Source organism: Trichomycterus rosablanca, chromosome 1 (assembly GCF_030014385.1).
Source record: "Trichomycterus rosablanca isolate fTriRos1 chromosome 1, fTriRos1.hap1, whole genome shotgun sequence".
NCBI classification, from domain to species: Eukaryota; Metazoa; Chordata; class Actinopteri; order Siluriformes; family Trichomycteridae; genus Trichomycterus; species Trichomycterus rosablanca.
Window position 1 is genome coordinate 24,533,656 of NC_085988.1, and position 20,807 is coordinate 24,554,462.

At 39.1% G+C, this 20,807-nt stretch overlaps 2 protein-coding genes, 1 long non-coding RNA gene and 1 pseudogene across 3 annotated transcripts in view; 3 read left to right on the forward strand and 1 right to left on the reverse strand.

Moving 5' to 3' along the window:
* Positions 1-20,807, forward strand: part of LOC134309155 (protocadherin gamma-A4-like) — a 113,104-nt gene that overhangs the window by 52,803 nt on the left and 39,494 nt on the right. The gene's annotated exons all lie outside the window — the stretch shown is intronic.
* LOC134318245 (protocadherin gamma-A11-like) lies at positions 33-2,638 on the forward strand. Its single transcript, XM_062999075.1, has one exon. The coding sequence runs from the start codon at positions 182-184 to the stop codon at positions 2,636-2,638; it is 2,457 nt and encodes an 818-aa protein (XP_062855145.1). The 5' UTR covers positions 33-181.
* Positions 13,023-20,216, forward strand: LOC134318253 (protocadherin beta-12-like; annotated as a pseudogene).
* On the reverse strand, positions 15,145-17,275 carry LOC134309177 (uncharacterized). Its single transcript, XR_010011008.1, has 3 exons — positions 17,251-17,275; positions 15,478-15,578; positions 15,145-15,364 (listed from the first exon to the last, which is right to left on the reverse strand). It is a non-coding gene; the product is annotated as an uncharacterized LOC134309177 (long non-coding RNA).

Below are 20,807 nucleotides of genomic sequence, written 5' to 3' on the forward strand. Positions count from 1 at the left end.
TATGTGGATCCTCCCTTGTAGGCTGACTACATTTTGCACGAATTTTCCCTTCATTCGGTACCACCAGTAGATTATAAAACCATAACTAGTGAACTGCATTTCAGCGTTTTTTACTTTCAGTTTTTTGGGTTAATTTGACATTTTGCTCGTATTTGTGTGTAGTTTTATTACAATAAACAAAATGGGTTTTCCGCGTCACTTTGATGCCCGAGGGAGATACTTAGCCGTCCGTATTTCGACACTGCTGACAATAAACCTGATTAAATTTGCTTTGTTTGTGGCTGTTGCGCACGGGCAAGTCCGTTATTCTATTCCAGAGGAGATGATGAAAGGATCACAGGTTGGAAATATTGTTCAGGATCTCGGTTTGGATATTAAGAGACTAAAATCTGGCCGTGCGCGGATCTTCACGGAGGACAGTCGTGAGTACATCAGTCTAAATGTGGATAAAGGCACTCTGATTGTAACAGAGAGGATTGATAGGGAGGAGTTGTGTGCTCAAGTGTCTCCTTGCTCGTTACATTTTCAGATTATCCTGGAAAACCCAATGGAGCTGCATCGAATTGACGTGGAAATATTGGATATAAATGACCATGCCCCTGCTTTTCACAGAAAAGAAATTGGTTTTGAAATAAGGGAATCGAGTTCCCCAGGTTCACGTTTTGCTTTAGACAGTGCGCATGATCCGGATGTTGGACTGAATACTCCACAGAAATACACTTTAAATCCAACAGAATATTTTACTTTAAAAGAATTTTCTCGTAGCGACGGCACTAAATATGTTGAGATGGTATTAAAAACGCCTTTGGATAGAGAGCAACAAGAAGAGCATAAATTAATTTTAACAGCGACCGATGGTGGTACGCCACCAAAAACCGGGACTGTTATAATAAACGTTGCTGTGATTGACACAAATGACAACTCTCCTGTTTTCACTCAGCCTATATACAGTGTACATCTGCCAGAAAATGTTCCGAAAAGTCATTTAGTAGTGGTAGTAAGTGCTACCGACGAGGACAAAGGATCTAATGGCGAGGTTACCTATTCGTTTTCACAAAGTAACGAAATAGAAACCATGAACTTGTTTGATATAGATTCCGAAACTGGGGAAATAAAAGTAAACGGTTTATTGGATTTTGAAAAATCAAAGCACTACGAAATGAATGTCGAGGCGAAAGATAGTGGCGGATTAACTGATACCAGTAAAGTGTTGATTGAAATTACAGATGTAAATGACAATTTTCCTGTTATCACTGTAATTTCATTTGTTAACCCAATACCAGAGGATTCTGCCCCAGAATCTGTTATAGCAATACTAAATATTAAAGACATCGACTCCGGGAAAAACGGACAGATAAAATGTAATATTAATTCTCATCTGCCATTTCACATCAAATCGTCATCGGCTAATTTTTATAGCTTAGTCAACGACCGTATTTTAGACAGAGAAATGTATTCTGAATACAATATTACAATCACAGCTGGTGATGAAGGCTCGCCATCTTTATCTACTAATAAAACTCTGACGCTTAAAATATCTGATGTCAACGACAATGCGCCTGTTTTCCAGCGTCACTCATATATCGCTTACGTGATGGAAAACAATTCACCTGGAGTGTCTATATTTTCAATAACTGCAACTGATATAGACACTGGTAACAATGCGCGCATTTCATATTTTCTAGAGGAACAATTAGTCAACGGTGTGGCTGCTTCATCTTATATTTCAGTTAATGCAGAAAGCGGAGAGATTCTTGCTGTTCGATCTTTTGATTACGAGCAAACAAAAGAATTCAATATTTGCGTAAAAGCGCAGGATGGAGGCAACCCGCCTCTCAGTAGCAACGTGAGTGTTAAAGTAATTATTCAGGACCAGAATGACAATGCGCCTCAGATTCTGTATCCAGTACAAACTGGTGGCTCGGTGGTGGCTGAAATGGTACCTCGTTCTGCAGATGTGGGATATCTTGTTACCAAAGTAGTGGCTGTAGATGTGGACTCTGGACAGAACGCCTGGCTCTCATATAAGCTCCAAAAGGCGACAGACAGGGCTCTGTTTGAAGCGGGATTACACAATGGAGAAATAAGAACTGTACGACAAGTCACTGATAAAGATGCTGTAAAACAGAAAGTGACTGTTGTAGTGGAGGACAACGGAGACCCCTCTCGTTCAGCTACAGTCAATGTTAACGTGGTGCTTGCAGACAGTTTCCCCGATGTGCTCTCGGAGTTTACTGACTTTACGCAGGACAAGGAATACAACGACAACCTGACTTTTTATCTGGTCTTGGCCTTGGCCGTAGTTTCATTTTTATTTATTGTTTCAGTCATAGCTATACTCTCAGTCAAATGCTACAGGTGGAAACGCGAGCGAATGTTTTACAAAGCCGGCGCCAACCTTCCAGTCATCCCGTATTATCCACCTCTTTACGCAGACGTTGGTGGAACAGGAACTTTGCAGCATGTTCACAATTACGACACTTATGAAACAACTGACTCTAGAAAGAGTTATCTAAAGCACGCTGGACCTCCCATTGAGAGCATTATTAATCTAAACACCTGTGAAAATCAGACTGTTACACGTTCACATGTGGGGAAAGCGGCTGAAGTATTTAATCAGGTAAGTCCCTTCAAATAAATCTTTGCAATTCTTTTTTTTGCGTAATTTCTAAACATTTCTTCTATGCATATTCGGTTACTGAGTCTGCATAGGGGCGCTGTCCATTAATGAGGAAACAAAGTTCAATTCTATAACTTTTATTTTTTCTTATTTATAGTATACAAAAATGCTGACGTTAGGAGTAACAACAGTTGGGTAAACTCTGGTTAATTCTTTGTGCAAATAGGGCTGTAATTATTTTATAGCCATGTTTAATAAAGAGTAGGCCTATATGTGCGTTCATGCAACAATAAGTGAGTAATCAATTCCTTACTCCATTTGTATTATGGTTAGACGTATCTAAGTAGTATAGTATATATAGTAGAGTTGGTAGCATTAGCACCGTTTGAAATCGTAACAGACCACTTGCACAGAGGTCATGCACTTTGCTGTGATTATTTTACATACACCGACAAGACATAACAATATGACCACTGACAGGTAAAGTAAATAACACTGATTATCTCTTCATCACGGCACCTGTTAGTGGGTGGGATATATTAGGCAGCAAGTGAACATTTTATCCTCAGTTGATGTGTTAGAAGCAGGAAAAATGGGCAAGCGTAAGGATTTGAGTCTGACAAGGGCCAAATTGTGATGGCTAGATGACTGGGTCAGAGCATCTCCAAAACTGCAGCTCTTGTGGGGTGTTCCCAGTCTGCAGTGGTCAATATCTATCAAAAGTGGTCCAAGGAAGGAACAGTGGTAAACCGGTGACAGGTTCATGGGCGGCCAAGGCTCATTAATGAACGTGTGGAGCAAAGGTTGGCCTGTGTGGTCTGATCCAACAGACGAGCCACTGTAGCTCAAATTGCTGAAGAAGTTAATGCTGGTTCTAATAGGAAGGTGTCAAAATACACAGTACATCGCAGTTTGTTGCGTATGGGGCTGCAAAAGGGGGACCAACACAATATTAGGAAGGTGGTCATAATGTTATGCCTAATCAGTGTATAGCGTAAATTCATTGCACTGTAGGTAGTATAGACAGTGTTTACTTTGTTACTGTCAGACTGTGTATTGTATCATGAAAGTGGGTTATGCAAGGTCATAGATGTCATTGCTCATAAGGACTTCCTTGTCCTGCTGCTTCACATAAAGGTTAGAACTATAAACTCGGTAAATACTTGGTGTGCTTCTTGGGCGAATGCTTTAAACATTGAACTAGATGAACTAAAGTCCACCCAACAACAAAATGCCACATGTTATCCAACATTATATAACTGTATAACCATACTGTATAAAGAGTCTAGCGTCAAGATTTGAAATATGGCTTTTAAAATTACTCTTAATCCATTCTTAATTCATTTCTCTGAGCAAGAACAAGTACAAATAAGTTTCTGGGATGCAAAAACAATTAGATTTAAGTGTCCATTATGAAACTGGTAAAGGTAAAGGAAATTAAAAAAAATCATATAAATTGAGGGACGGCGGCAGGAACTGCATGTTAAATGCCAATAAAGTGAAAAAAGAATCTGCTCTACAGTGTGAATCAACACCCTCGTTAACCCAAAAGAGACATCTCAAAGAGCTGACCCCTGTGGTTTACACTCTTTTCTAGTATATTATGTTGTAATATAAGTATAATTCGTATATGGTCACTTGTTTTGTTAAAGCTATGCAGTGTTTGTGTGAGTGTATAAACACAGTGATTGTAATTATAGCAGAAAAGAATTTTCATACTACCATTGAATTCCATCGAAGCAGGCAGACACAAGTGGTTTTCTTGTTACTGGTTTATATGAAGGCTTTAATGCAAATCCACCGTTAAAACTAAACAAACAGTATTCATGATAAAAAAACACAGTTTAGAATAAAATAATATCATGCACAGCGTAACACTTTAAGGTAAAATACAAACAAAACAAATACCTCGTTGGCTGCATGCTACGAAAGCTTGAATAGTATTTGTGTTTTTAGACATTTCCTTATAAATTATTCATATTAAGTTAAAGTCTGTTCTGACCAACCTAAACTTACACCAGAAGATATAAGTCCAGGCTTGTAGCTAGTTTGCAGTTACTGCTAAATAATTTCACTCAAGAGGCTTGCGCATAACTTGAGTAGAAACTTCAAAACAAAAGTATCATTTCTACTAAATGGAATAGTAAACAATAATGCCTCTTCAATGAATTTTAATCTATGACATTCAGTTGATTAATGATCACATAATAACGTTAAAACTTTTTGTAAAGAAAAAAATGTTATTATCTCATTTGGTTATTATTAAAAATGTTATTATCTCATTTTTCACACAGTAAAGTTTTTTACAATAAATACACCATTTAATAACTACCATATTTAAACCATTTTACAGCAGTCAACTGGCCAAAAACATTTTTTTATCAACTTTTGAAAAAGTTTACTAAATCATTGTTGCTGAAGATGCAAGTATAGGGTAACCTCTCCTAGATTGTGAACAAGATGCTCCAGACTTCTTTTTGCTGCTGCTACTACTACTACTACTACTACTACTACTACTAATAATAATAATAATAATAATAATAATAATAATAACAACCCCAAATCAGATGAAGTTAGGACAGTATGGAAAATGCAAATAAAACAGTGTTTATTTCATTTACTTTGACTTTCATTTAAATGCAGACAGTATGAATTCAAAATATTTCATGATTTGTATGGTAAACGTTTTTTTTTTTCCATTCCTGCATTTCAGGCCTTCAACACATTTCAAATATTTACCACTTTGTAATGTTGCCATTTCTTCTTTTGGCACTGAGAATACCATGCAATGAAGTCTTTTAAAAATGTCTTAAGGTGTGCAAAAGTACTGGGTATTTGTATATTGTGTTTCAAATTTCTCCACACATTGTCTATTGAGGATAAGGCAAGGCAAGGCAAGGCAAGTTTATTTGTATAGCACCTTTCATACACAGTGGCAATTCAAAGTGCTTTACATAAGGAAAAATTAAAAGCATTAAAACATTCCTGAGATCTAGAACCTCAGAAAGACTTCTTGCAAACATTTAGTTACAATTAAGACAACATGAAATTCAAACAAGAGAGATAAAAATTAAGAACATGAAAAATTAAAAGAAAATATTGTAAAATATACCCTACAATTTGGGAAATACGAAATTAAAACAAGAGAGATAAGCAATTAAAACATGAAAACTAAAAGAAAATATAGTAAAATATACACTACAATTTAGAATGTACACTACTCTATAAAAAGAATTATTAAGAGCATGAAAAACTAAAAGAAATAGGGTAATAGCAAAAATTTCGAGCTCAATCATAGGCACAAGAAAAAATAAAAGTTTTTAACCTGGATTTAAACATTTCTACATTTGCGGAACATCTAATATCTCCTGGCAGTCTGTTCCAGTTATATGCAGCCCAACAGCTAAATGCTGCTTCACCATGTTTAGTTTGGACTCTGAGCTCAACTAGCTGACCTGAGTCCATGGATCTAAGAGATCTACTAGGTTTATATTCTCTAAACATATCTGAGATGTATTCTGGGCCGAACCCATTCAGTGATTTATAGACCAGTAGCAGCACTTTAAATTATATTCTGTAACTAACCGGAAGCCAGTGTAGAGATTTTAGAACAGGAGTGATGTGCTCAGTTCTCTTCGTCTTAGTTAAAACTCTAGCAGCAGCGTTCTGAATGAGCTGTAACTGTTTAATGGTCTTTTTGGGAAGTCCAGTTAAGAGACCATTACAATAGTCCACCCTACTGGAGATAAAAGCATGGATCAGCTTCTCTAGGTCTTGTTGGCACACTAGACCCTTGATTTTGGCTATATTTCTAAGATGGTAGAAGGCTGTTTTGGTGATGGTTTTAATATGGCTGGTGAATGTAAGATCTGAGTCTATTAGAACGCCAAGATTTCGGACTTGGTCTTTGGTTTTTAGAGCCCGGGAACTGAGGTGCTCACTGACACTAGACCTCTTTTCTTTGCTGCCAAACACCACAATCTCTGTTTTGTCCTTATTTAACAGTAAAAAATTCTGGCTCATCCAGTTATTGATGTCCTCCAGACACTGACACAGTGAATCTATTGGGCTGTAATCATCTGGTGAGAGAGCCAGATATATCTGTGTGTCATCTGCATAACTATGGTAATCAATGTTGTTAGCCTGTAGCATTTGGCCTAATGGCAGCATATAAAGATTGAACAGAAGAGGTCCGAGAACTGATCCCTGGGGGATTCCACATGTCATATCCACCCTGTCAGATTCACAGCTGCCAATAGTGACGAAGTAACTTCGGTCTTCTAAATAAGACCTGAACCAATTAAGGACTGTTCCAGAAAGTCCAACACAGTTTTCCAACCTATCCAGCAGTATTCTATGATCTACAGTGTCAAAGGCAGCACTAAGATCCAGTAAAACCAGAACTGATATTTTACCCGAGTCAGTATTCAGCCGTAGATCATTTAACACTTTTATGAGAGCCGTTTCAGTGCTGTGGTGAGCTCGAAAGCCTGACTGAAATTTGTCAAAATAACCACTGGAATTCAAAAAACTGCTGACTTGATTGTAAACAACTTTCTCAATGATCTTAGCTATGAAAGGAAGATTTGAGATCGGCCTGTAGTTGTTTAACACAGACGCATCCAGAGTTCTCTTTTTTAGGAGTGGCTTAATGGCAGCTGTTTTCAGTGACTTTGGGAAAACGCCTGATGCTAGTGAGCCATTAACTATTTGTTGCAAATCAGTTTTTACAGAGTTAAAAATAGTTTTAAAAAATTCAGATGGCAGCATGTCGAGACAACATGTCGATTATTTAAGATGCTGAACTGTTTTCTCCAGAGTTTTTTGGTCTATTGTATTAAATTGTGACATAATAGTCATGTTATTTTTAGGTGTCTGTAGGGGCGGCATGGTTTCATCGTTTGACTGAGTGGCGTTGATGGTCAGTCTAATAGTTTTGATTTTTTCACAGAAGAAATGAGCAAATTCATTACATTTCTCTGTGGACAGAAGTTCTGGTGTGATCTGTTTTGGAGGATTTGTAGGCTTGTCGACCACGTTGAATAGAGTGCGGGTGTTGTTGATGTTCCTGTTAATGATCTTAGAGAAGTGCAGCTGTCTAGCCCTGCATAACTCCGAGTTAAAACTACAAAGGCTTTGCTTATAGAGATCATAGTGGATTTGAAGTTTAGTTTTCCTCCACTTACGTTCAGCTCTCCTGCATTCTCTTTTCAGAGCTATTACCATCATTGTGTTACGCCATGGTGCTTTCTGTTTGCTCAACGTTTTCATGACTTTTACCGGGGCAACCACATCCATGACAGTCAATATTTTCACATTAAAGTTATCCAGGAGTTCATCAACTGACTCTGCAATTAAAGTTGGTGATATAGCTATGGCCTCCATAAACTGAGAACTAGTGCTTTCATTTATGTACCTTTTCTTAACAGAAACAGAGCTAGTTTGAGCATCTGGAGTGATCAGCATTTCAAAGAAGACACAAAAATGATCAGAGAGGGCCAAGTCCTTGACCATAACAGAAGAAATGTTAAGACCTTTAGAAATAACTAGATCCAGAGTGTGCCCTCGAGTATGTGTAGGCCCTTTCACATGTTGCAATAGACCAAACGTGTCAAAAAGACCAAAAAGTTCTTTGGTGTTATTGTCCTTGTTATTATCTAAGTGGATGTTAAAATCCCCAGTTATGATGAAAAAGCTGTACTCAGTGGAGATAACTGACAGTAGTTCAGCAAATTCATCTATAAAATGTGCAGAGTATCTTGGAGGTTTATAAATGGTTAAAAATAAAATTTTGGGAGTACCCTTCAAAATAAAACAGAGGTATTCAAAAGACATAAAATTGCCAAGCACAGTCTCTTTGCACTGGAATACATCTTTAAATAAGGCAGCTACTCCTCCACCTTTCCTACCACTTCGACACACATTCATAGAACTGAAGTTTGCTGGTGCTGTTTAAGTCAGGACTAAAGGCAGGTCAGTGTAGTACCCACATCCTCTTCCTTTGTTAAGTGTACAGCATGTGGTTTTGCACTGTCCTGATGAAAAATGCATGAACATCACTGGAAAAGATGTCATTTTTAAGGCAGCATAAGTTGCTCTAAAATCTCATTGTGCTTTTTGCATTAATCCTGCTATCAGAGTCAAGATCACTGACACAAGCCCATGTTGTTACCCTGGCTTTTTGACTTGTTGCTTAAAACAGCCTGGATGGTTCTTTTCAACGCTGGTCTGGAGAACGCATCAGCCATTTCTTTCGACAAAGATCTGGAATACTGATTTTCTGACCACAATACACATTTCCACTGTGTGATGATAGATATGTTCCATCATAGATGCCTTTGAGCCTAGAGAACTTGACGCTGCTTCTGGACGGTGCTACTTTTTTGTACAGTAAAGCTTTAAGCATTTGTGAAATTGTGTATTGTAGTTCTTAATAAATGTATGCAAAAGTAATCACTTGCCTATGTGGTCATATAAACTATCGATGAATGATGAACAACATTGTTTTTTAAAGAGTTTGGGTTTTTTCTGTGTGGAGTTTGCGTGTATGTTCACTCCGTGTCTAGGGGTTTCCTCTGGGTGCTTCAGACAAAGACATGCAGTCAGGTTAATTGGAGAGACTAAACTCTCCTGAGTATGTGTGTGTGTGTGTGTGTGTGTGTGTGTGTGTGTGTGTGTTGTGTGTGTGTTTACCCTGCAATGGATTGGTGACCTGTCCAGGGTTTTTTGTCCAGTGAATCGGACCGGCCGAGACCCTGAATGAAGCAGTGGTAAAACAGACACATCATTTACTTTTGCGACCTCGTTACTAGCCCTGAATCACCACAATCCCAAGTTTGGTTGTTATGGCCAAAAAAGGCTGATTTTAAATGTACAGTGTATCACAAAAGTGAGTACACCCCTCACATTTCTGCAGATATTTAAGTATATCTTTTCATGGGACAACACTGACAAAATGACACTTTGACACAATGAAAAGTAGTCTGTGTGCAGCTTATATAACAGTGTAAATTTATTCTTCCCTCAAAATAACTCAATATACAGCCATTAATGTCTAAACCACCGGCAACAAAAGTGAGTACACCCCTTAGTGAAAGTTCCTGAAGTGTCAATATTTTGTGTGGCCACCATTATTTCCCAGAACTGCCTTAACTCTCCTGGGCATGGAGTTTACCAGAGCTTCACAGGTTGCCACTGGAATGCTTTTCCACTCCTCCATGACGACATCACGGAGCTGGCGGATATTCGAGACTTTGCGCTCCTCCACCTTCCGCTTGAGGATGCCCCAAAGATGTTCTATTGGGTTTAGGTCTGGAGACATGCTTGGCCAGTCCATCACCTTTACCCTCAGCCTCTTCAATAAAGCAGTGGTCATCTTAGAGGTGTGTTTGGGGTCATTATCATGCTGGAACACTGCCCTGCGACCCAGTTTCCGGAGGGAGGGGATCATGCTCTGCTTCAGTATTTCACAGTACATATTGGAGTTCATGTGTCCCTCAATGAAATGTAACTCCCCAACACCTGCTGCACTCATGCAGCCCCAGACCATGGCATTCCCACCACCATGCTTGACTGTAGGCATGACACACTTATCTTTGTACTCCTCACCTGATTGCCGCCACACATGCTTGAGACCATCTGAACCAAACAAATTAATCTTGGTCTCATCAGACCATAGGACATGGTTCCAGTAATCCATGTCCTTTGTTGACATGTCTTCAGCAAACTGTTTGCGGGCTTTCTTGTGTAGAGACTTCAGAAGAGGCTTCCTTCTGGGGTGACAGCCATGCAGACCAATTTGATGTAGTGTGCGGCGTATGGTCTGAGCACTGACAGGCTGACCCCCCACCTTTTCAATCTCTGCAGCAATGCTGACAGCACTCCTGCGCCTATCTTTCAAAGACAGCAGTTGGATGTGACGCTGAGCATGTGCACTCAGCTTCTTTGGACAACCAACGCGAGGTCTGTTCTGAGTGGATCCTGCTCTTTTAAAACGCTGGATGATCTTGGCCACTGTGCTGCAGCTCAGTTTCAGGGTGTTGGCAATCTTCTTGTAGTCTTGGCCATCTTCATGTAGCGCAACAATTCGTCTTTTAAGATCCTCAGAGAGTTCTTTGCCATGAGGTGCCATGTTGGAACTTTCAGTGACCAGTATGAGAGAGTGTGAGAGCTGTACTACTAAATTGAACACACCTGCTCCCTATGCACACCTGAGACCTAGTAACACTAACAAATCACATGACATTTTGGAGGGAAAATGACAAGCAGTGCTCAATTTGGACATTTAGGGGTGTAGTCTCTTAGGGGTGTACTCACTTTTGTTGCCGGTGGTTTAGACATTAATGGCTGTATATTGAGTTATTTTGAGGGAAGAATAAATTTACACTGTTATATAAGCTGCACACAGACTACTTTTCATTGTGTCAAAGTGTCATTTTGTCAGTGTTGTCCCATGAAAAGATATACTTAAATATCTGCAGAAATGTGAGGGGTGTACTCACTTTTGTGATACACTGTACATAACACTTTGCATCACCAAACAAACATCATATCCACAGTGAACCATGGTGGTGGATGCCTTATGTTTTTGGTGTATTGTTCCAAAAATAAGTTAATTTAGGCGCAAATACTTTAGGCCTCTGCCAAAAAGCTGAAAAGGTATTTCCTCATTCAGCACGACAACAACCCAAAGAATAGGTCTTCAAAAGAATGGGTCTTCTAGCAAAGAAGAGTGGGCACAGATTGCCAAGTCAAGATGCGCCATGCTGATAGACTTCTACCCAAAAAGACTTAGTAGGTTTAATGACATCTAAGTAGGTATTTTAAAAGATCAAACAATCTTAAAGCACAAAAAAGACATGTTATAGTGAATTGTAGATTTCAGCGCATTGTTTGGCCTTTAAAGTTTTGAGAAACTGTAGGAATACGATGGGCCATTAATATTACAACGTCTTAAATGGTCGACATACAGGGGTTGGACAAAATAACTGAAACACCTGGTTTTAGACCACAATAATTTATTAGTATGGTGTAGGGCCTCCTTTTGCGGCCAATACAGCGTCAATTCGTCTTGGAAATGACATATACAAGTCCTGCACAGTGGTCAGAGGGATTTTAAGCCATTCTTCTTGCAGGATAGTGGCCAGGTCACTACGTGATGCTGGTGGAGGAAAACGTTTCCTGACTCGCTTCTCCAAAACACCCCAAAGTGGCTCAATAATATTTAGATCTGGTGACTGTGCAGGCCATGGGAGATGTTCAACTTCACTTTCATGTTCATCAAACCAATCTTTCACCAGTCTTGCTGTGTGTATTGGTGCATTGTCATCCTGATACACGGCACCGCCATTGGATGCACATGGTCCTCCAGAATGGTTCGGTAGTCCTTGGCAGTGACGCGCCCATCTAGCACAAGTATTGGGCCAAGGGAATGCCATGATATGGCAGCCCAAACCATCACTGATCCACCCCCATGCTTCACTCTGGGCATGCAACAGTCTGGGTGGTACGCTTCTTTGGGGCTTCTCCACACCGTAACTCTCCCGGATGTGGGGAAAACAGTAAAGGTGGACTCATCAGAGAACAATACATGTTTCACATTGTCCACAGCCCAAGATTTGCGCTCCTTGCACCATTGAAACCGACGTTTGGCATTGGCACGAGTGACCAAAGGTTTGGCTATAGCAGCCCGGCCGTGTATATTGACCCTGTGGAGCTCCCGACGGACAGTTCTGGTGGAAACAGGAGAGTTGAGGTGCACATTTAATTCTGCCGTGATTTGGGCAGCCGTGGTTTTATGTTTTTTGGATACAATCCGGGTTAGCACCCGAACATCCCTTTCAGACAGCTTCCTCTTGCGTCCACAGTTAATCCTGTTGGATGTGGTTTGTCCTTCTTGGTGGTATGCTGACATTACCCTGGATACCGTGGCTCTTGATACATCACAAAGACTTGCTGTCTTGGTCACAGATGCGCCAGCAAGACGTGCACCAACAATTTGTCCTCTTTTGAACTCTGGTGTGTCACCCATAATGTTGTGTGCATTGCAATATTTTGAGCAAAACTGAGCTCTTACCCTGCTAATTGAACCTTCACACTCTGCTTTTACTGGTGCAATGTGCAATTAATGAAGATTGGCCACCAGACTGGTCCAATTTAGCCATGAAACCTAGCACACTAAAATGACAGGTGTTTCAGTTATTTTGTCCAACCCCTGTAAGTATTTGTAAAGTGCTTACTTTTGTCTCTGGGTGTCGCTGTGGATTGTACTGTGGTTTATTTTTCTGAACTATAAAAATCATGCGCCTTGTTGTTTTGTAGCATTTGCACATATTCTGTCTAGAAGGGTTTACTTCATTACATTTTCGTTAAGTACTGGATCTGACAAGTTACTTATTTATGAAAGGGCGTTAGGACATTGAGAAGTGATCTTGTAAGAGACCTAGGAACGCTGCCGCATTACCATGGCTGAAAACGGTTTTCTTGTATGGCGCACATGTGTTTGTGTCGTCTGCGCGCTTTTTCTCCATGCTGCTTACGGTCAACTCCGGTACGCCGTACCTGAAGAACTGCTGCCAGGTGCGTTAGTTGGGGATGTCGTGAAAGATCTGGGACTGGATCCTAAGCGACTAATTGCGGGGAAAGCTCGTATATTTACAGCAAGCGGACGCGACTATGTGCAGCTGAACCGGTGTTACGGAGAATTCAGTTCCCCCTGTTTCCCCTTTAACGCGCATGTGCAAAAATCATGACGTTTTTTTCAGTCGCTTCGTTGAGCGTCGGTTTATTTGGAATATGTGTTTATAGCGGTATGTTCTTTTCACATTTCATGTTGTATGTTAGGTAGTTTGTGATTAAATACATACTTTAAAGTATTGAATGAACTACTGTCAGAGGTTTTATTGCTCCACCGCAAGTCAGAGGTTTTCACACTGCTGTCTTCAGCCTTGCTGTCAATCAACTAGAATTAACGTGTCAGATTTATTTGTAAATAAATCCTAATACAGGACATGCTCTTATTCACACACTAGTTTAAGGTTATTCATCTCAGCTGCACTACCATTTACTTTCAAGAATAGTTTCATTTATGGTGATCTCTCTCGTTCATTTAAACTTCACAAACTGCATCCATGTGATTTTAAAATTAACAAACAGTATGTAGAACAAGTTTAACCTATAGATCAGTCCATTATACTAACAACACAGGGGGGAACACATTTACCTGGAGACCTGGGGAATATGGTTCCCCACATGTATATTACTGTGTGTGTAATTATAAAACACTACAGTGATGCTGGTGATGTTAACTGTTGTTATTATGTAGAACAAGTTTAACCTATAGATCAATCCATTATACTAACAACACAGGGGGGAACACATTTACCTGGAGACCTGGGGAATATGGTTCCCCACATGTATATTACTGTGTGTGTAATTATAAAACACTACAGTGATGCTGGTGATGTTAACTGTTGTTATTATGTAGAACAAGTTTAACCTATAGATCAATCCATTATACTAAAACACAGGGGGGAACACATTTACCTGGAGACCTGGAAAAAATGGTTCCCCACATGTATATCACTGTGTGTGTAATTATAAAACACTACAGTGATGCTGGTGATGTATTTAACTGTTGTTATTATGTAGAACAAGTTTAACCTATAGACCAGTCCATTATACTAACAACACAGGGGGGAACACATTTACCTGGAGACCTGGAAAAAATGGTTCCCCACATGTATATCACTGTGTGTGTAATTATAAAACACTACAGTGATGCTGGTGATGTATTTAACTGTTGTTATTATGTAGAACAAGTTTAACCTATAGATCAGTCCATTATACTAACAACACAGGGGGGAACAGATTTACCTGGAGACCTGGGGAATATGGTTCCCCACATGTATATCACTGTGTGTGTAATTATAAAACACTACAGTGATGCTGGTGATGTATTTAACTGTTGTTATTATGTAGAACAAGTTTAACCTATAGATCAGTCCATTATACTAACAACACAGGGGGGAACACATTTACCTGGAGACCTGGAAAAAATGGTTCCCCACATGTATATCACTGTGTGTGTAATTATAAAACACTACAGTGATGCTGGTGATGTATTTAACTGTTGTTATTATGTAGAACAAGTTTAACCTATAGATCAGTCCATTACACTAACAACACAGGGGGGAACACATTTACCTGGAGACCTGGAAAAAATGGTTCCCCACATGTATATCACTGTGTGTGTAATTATAAAACACTACAGTGATGCTGGTGATGTATTTAACTGTTGTTATTATGTAGAACAAGTTTAACCTATAGATCAGTCCATTACACTAACAACACAGGGGGGAACACATTTACCTGAAGACCTGGAGAATATGGTTCCCCACATGTATATCACTGTGATGATTCTTTTTTTTTTTAATGCAAACTACAGGCACACACACATTTTAAGAACAAAATATCTGTATTAGAAATTAGTGTTAAACTAAATTATGCATATATTACAATTATGCAAATATATAATAAAGAAATCCACCTCAATGCAAATTAAAACTTAAATACATATTTATAGCTTAATAGAAATATATATATTTTTAAACGAAATAAAATAAAATCTGGGATGGTGCCCTGGGATTGACTAGCATCACATCCATAGTGCACTCCTGCCGTACGTCCAGTTTCCCCAGGAACAGTTCTGGATCCTCCACGGCCATGACCAGGATAAAGCAGTTACTAAACAGAAATGAATGATTAATTTACTATCTACTTTATAAATAAACTAAAAGAGCAACATAAAATAAAATACAGCAACAAGCAAACTTTTTAGAAATAACATCCCAGTTAACCTTGGTCTAATCTTCAGTACATGCCAGACAATGAAGGTCTTCCTCTACTGGTGGGTTGCCAACACATGACTGGTGGTACCATCTGTCACATCCATCACAGGCTATAATAGATAGATCACTTTATTAATCCCAGAGGGAAAGTCAAGGACATACATATATAATAGCATGGTGCAATGAAAAAGCCAATAAAATTAAGGCATTATTACTATTTCTTTGGTACCACCAGTCATGTGTTGGCAACCCACCAGTAGAGGAAGACCTTCATTGTCCGGCATGTACTGAAGATTAGACCAAGGTTAACTGGGATGTTATTTCTAAAAAGTTTGCTTGTTGCTGTATTTTATTTTATGTTGCTCTTTTAGTTTATTTATAAAGTAGATAGTAAATTAATCATTCATTTCTGTTTAGTAACTGCTTTATCCTGGTCATGGCCGTGGAGGATCCAGAACTGTTCCTGGGGAAACTGGACGTACGGCAGGAGTGCACTATGGATGTGATGCTAGTCAATCCCAGGGCACCATCCCAGATTTTATTTTATTTCGTTTAAAAATATATATATTTCTATTAAGCTATAAATATGTATTTAAGTTTTAATTTGCATTGAGGTGGATTTCTTTATTATATATTTGCATAATTGTAATATATGCATAATTTAGTTTAACACTAATTTCTAATACAGATATTTTGTTCTTAAAATGTGTGTGTGCCTGTAGTTTGCATTAAAAAAAAAAAGAATCATCACAGTGATATACATGTGGGGAACCATATTCTCCAGGTCTTCAGGTAAATGTGTTCCCCCCTGTGTTTTCAGTATAATGGACTGATCTATAGGTTAAACTTGTTCTACATAATAACAACAGTTAAATACATCACCAGCATCACTGTAGTGTTTTATAATTACACACACAGTGATATACATGTGGGGAACCATATTCCCCAGGTCTTCAGGTAAATGGGTTCCCCCCCTGTGTTTTTAGTATAATGGACTGATCTATAGGTTAAACTTGTTCTACATAATAACAACAGTTAAATACATCACCAGCATCACTGTAGTGTTTTATCATTACACACACAGTGATATACATGTGGGGAACCATATTCCCCAGGTCTCCAGGTAAATGTGTTCCCCCCTGTGTTGTTAGTTTGATGGACTGATCTACAGGTTAAACTTGTTCTACATAATGACAACAGTTAAATACATCACCAGCATCACTGTAGTGTTTTATCATTACACACACAGTGATATACATGTGGGGAACCATATTCCCCAGGTCTCCAGGTAAATGTGTTCCCCCCTAGTGTAATGGACTGATCTATAGGTTAAACTTGTTCTACATACTGTTTGTTAATTTTAAAATCACATGGCTGCAGTTTGTAAAGTTTAAATGAACGAGAGATCACCATGAATGAAACTGTTCTTTAAAGTAAATGGTAGTGCAGCTGAGATGAGTAACCTTAAATAATAACACAGACTATTGTCCTGTGCGATATAGTTTATTTGTATGTGCACCAAAACTTTTTCTTGCGTGACAAAACGAAAAGAACAAACAAGTGTGTGAATAAGAGCATGTCCTGTATTAGGATTTATTTACAAATAAATCTGACACGTTAATTCTAGTTGATTGACAGCAAGGCTGAAGACGAACGCAGTGTGAAAACCTCTGACTTGGGATGGAGCAATAAAACCTCTGACAGTAGTTCATTCAATACTTTAAAGTATGTGTTTAATCACAAACTACCTAACATACAACATGAAATGTGAAAAGAACATACCGCTATAAATACATATTCCAAAAAACCGATGCTCAACGAAGCGACTGAAAAAAACGTCATGATTTTAAACGTCATGATTTTTGCACATGCGCGTTAAAGGGGAAACAGGGGGAACTGAATTCTCCGTAACACCTGTTAAAGGGGCAAATCACAGTGAAGGAGAGAATGGACCGCGAACTCCTGTGCGCTACTTTAACATCAACATGCAGCATCAGCTTTGAGATCATTGTTGAAAACCCAATCGAGCTCTATAGGGTAACACTTGAAGTATTAGACGTGAACGACAACAGTCCTGTTTTTCCAAGAGGAGAAATCAAGCTGGAGGTCATCGAGTCTGCGTCTATCGGGGCTCGCTTTTCTGTGGACAGTGCAGTCGACCTGGACGTCGGAATAAACAGCATTCAGAACTATTCAATCAACCCGACTGATTATTTTACTATAAAAAATCGGGCTGGTAGTGGTAGACAGGTTGAGCTAATTTTACAGACTTCATTAGACAGAGAAAGGGAAGAAAATTTGTATCTAACAATAACTGCTACAGATGGCGGCAATCCAAAACGCTCAGGCACTGTAAAAATCCATGTTGTTGTTTTAGACATTAATGACAATGCTCCTGTTTTCGAAAAGAGCTCTTATAGTGCATCTGTACCTGAAAATACGGCAAAAGGTACATTACTGATTACAGTTAATGCCACAGATGCTGATAAAGCACCAAATAGTCAGATTAAATATTATTTTGATCACACATCTCCTAAAATAAAAGAGCTTTTTTCGATTGACGCATCTACAGGTGAGATAAAGCTAATAGGAGAGCTTGATTTTGAAGAGGCGACCATTCTTGAATTTAAAATACAAGCAAAGGACCAGGGAGGTTTAGTAGACTCATGTGAGATGCTGATTGAGGTGACAGACGTGAATGACAATGCACCCAAAATTACTCTTATGTCCTTTTCCAACACCCTTCCTGAGAACTCCCCCCCAGGTACTGTAGTAGCCATGATTAATGTACAAGACAGTGACTCTGCTGAAAATGGGAAGGTTAACTGTATGATTTTTGGAAGCCTTCCGTTTAGGACGGAATCTTCCCTGTCCGATTACTACAGCATAGTGACCGACTCCAGCCTGGACAGGGAGCACACAACGGAATATAACATCACAATAACAGCGAGGGACAATGGACTTCCATCACTGTCTAGTACAAAAACCTTAACAGTAAAGATATCTGATATTAATGACCATGCGCCTCAGTTTGAACAAAATGTATATGACTCATATATTCCAGAAAATAATTCACCATCTTTAATTTTGTTAAATGTAAATGCCAAAGATGCAGATCTGGGCTCCAATGCACGGATATCTTACTTTATTGTTGACAAAGATGTGAATGGCAGAGCAGCATCGTCATTAGTCTCGATTAATCCTGAAAGTGGGACTATTTACGCAATTAAGTCATTTGATTATGAGCAACTGAAATCATTCAGTGTTACTGTTAGAGCACAAGATGGGGGAACCCCTCATCTAGATAACAATGCAACCATAAACTTTTTTATTCAGGACCAGAATGACAATGCGCCTCAGATTCTGTATCCAGTACAAACTGGTGGCTTTGTGGCAGCAGAATTGGTACCTCGTTCTGCAGATGTGGGCTATCTTGTTACCAAAGTAGTGGCTGTAGATGTGGACTCTGGACAGAATGCCTGGCTCTCATATAAACTACAGAAAACGACGGACAGGGCTCTGTTTGAAGTGGGATTACACAATGGAGAAATAAGAACTGTACGTCAAGTCAATGATAAAGATGCTGCAAAACAAAAGCTAACTGTTGTAGTGGAGGACAACGGAGAGCCCTCACGTTCAGCTACCATCACTGTTAATGTGGTGCTGTCAGACAGTTTCTCAGAAGTCTACTCAGAGTTCACTGACTATACGCATGAAATGGAATACAATGACAACATGACTTTTTATCTGGTCCTCACTTTGACTGTAGTTTCATTTCTTTTCATTGTTTCAGTCATAGCTATACTTTCAGTCAAATGTTACAGATGGAAGCGTGAGCGAATATTTTACAAATCCGGCAACAGTCTTCCAGTTATTCCATATTATCCATCCCTTTATGCAGACGAAGGTGGTACAGGAACCCTACAGCACACATATAACTATGCATTGTGTGGTACAACCGATTCCAGAAAGTATGACATGAAATCTATTCAGGCTTCCAATCTAAGTGTTCTGAAAACTGACCTAAGTGGCACAAGGACTGTGCCAAGACAAACCAAGCTTTCAGCCGACTCGGATGCTTATGCTGAGGTGAGAACTGTAAGATAATTAACCCATAAATTGAATTGATGTTTAACCTTACAATGTAGTTAATTGTATTTACGCATTTAACATACTAATATGACATATGTTGCTTGTTTTTAGAGGATTTATAATATTTGGCAGCATTTCACAGATCATCTGTAGGTTAAGTCATGGGTTCAATCCACTGTTTGGGTTACTGTGGGAAGTTTGGTATATACTTCTAGTTTCTACATAGGTTTTCCATCTCCTCCTAATTTTGCATTGTCCTTGGTCCCTTCATGAACTGGCTTTTTTTCCAGGAGGTATTTTCGGTGTTTCCAGGAAAGATGCTGGTGCTACTACACATCAGTAGTAACTGAGAATGGATAAATTCTATATGTGGGTGACTAACTAGGGTCTGTAGAGAAAAAAAGAGTTTAGGATAAGCAAAAATGACAGAGAAGCATAACATCAGACATGTATTTAATTCACAGTAAAATAGAATGAAACAGAAGTGACATAATTTCATTTAAATAAATTTGATGAAGCAAACATACATATTTGTACTACACCCTTGTATAAATTACAGTGATATATTAACTGCTTGAACTGTGCAATTTTATCCAATGCAGCTGGAGGCAAAATCCAGGAAAGACACAGTAAAAATTGAAGCTTGGACAACTTGAGATATGTGTCCCATTCTCAATACTAATTTATATCTTTGTGAAAGAGGTACTCTACATGGCCAAATTTATGTGGACGCCTGACCACAATCTGTTTGGGCATTCCATTTCAGTACCCCAGGCGTTAAAACAAACTCTGACCCCATTTTTGCAGATGTGATGGCCTCCAGGATTTTCACAAGATTTAAGTTTGTCTGTAGGAATTTGTGCCCACTTGGATGGACAAACAGTCATGCTGCCATCCACTGATGTTGGTCAGGAAGACCCGTGTCCTGGTTAACTGTCATCCCAGAGCTGTTCAGTGAGGTTAGGGTGAGGGCAGGCCACTTGAGTTCTTCCATACAAAATTTGTCAAACCATGTCTTTAAGGACTTTGCTTTGTTCACAGGGCTACAGTCATGATTGAGCAGGAAAGAGACCTGCCTAAACTGTTGTCACAAAGGTCCAAGCATATATTTAATTTCATATAATGGATTGAGGCCAGCACATAGTGCAGGGCCTGGGTTTGATTCCCTGATCGGACAGCCAGCAACCTTTCTGTGTGTAATTTGCATGTTCTCTTTCTGTCCGAGTAGGTTTCCTCCTGGTGCTCTT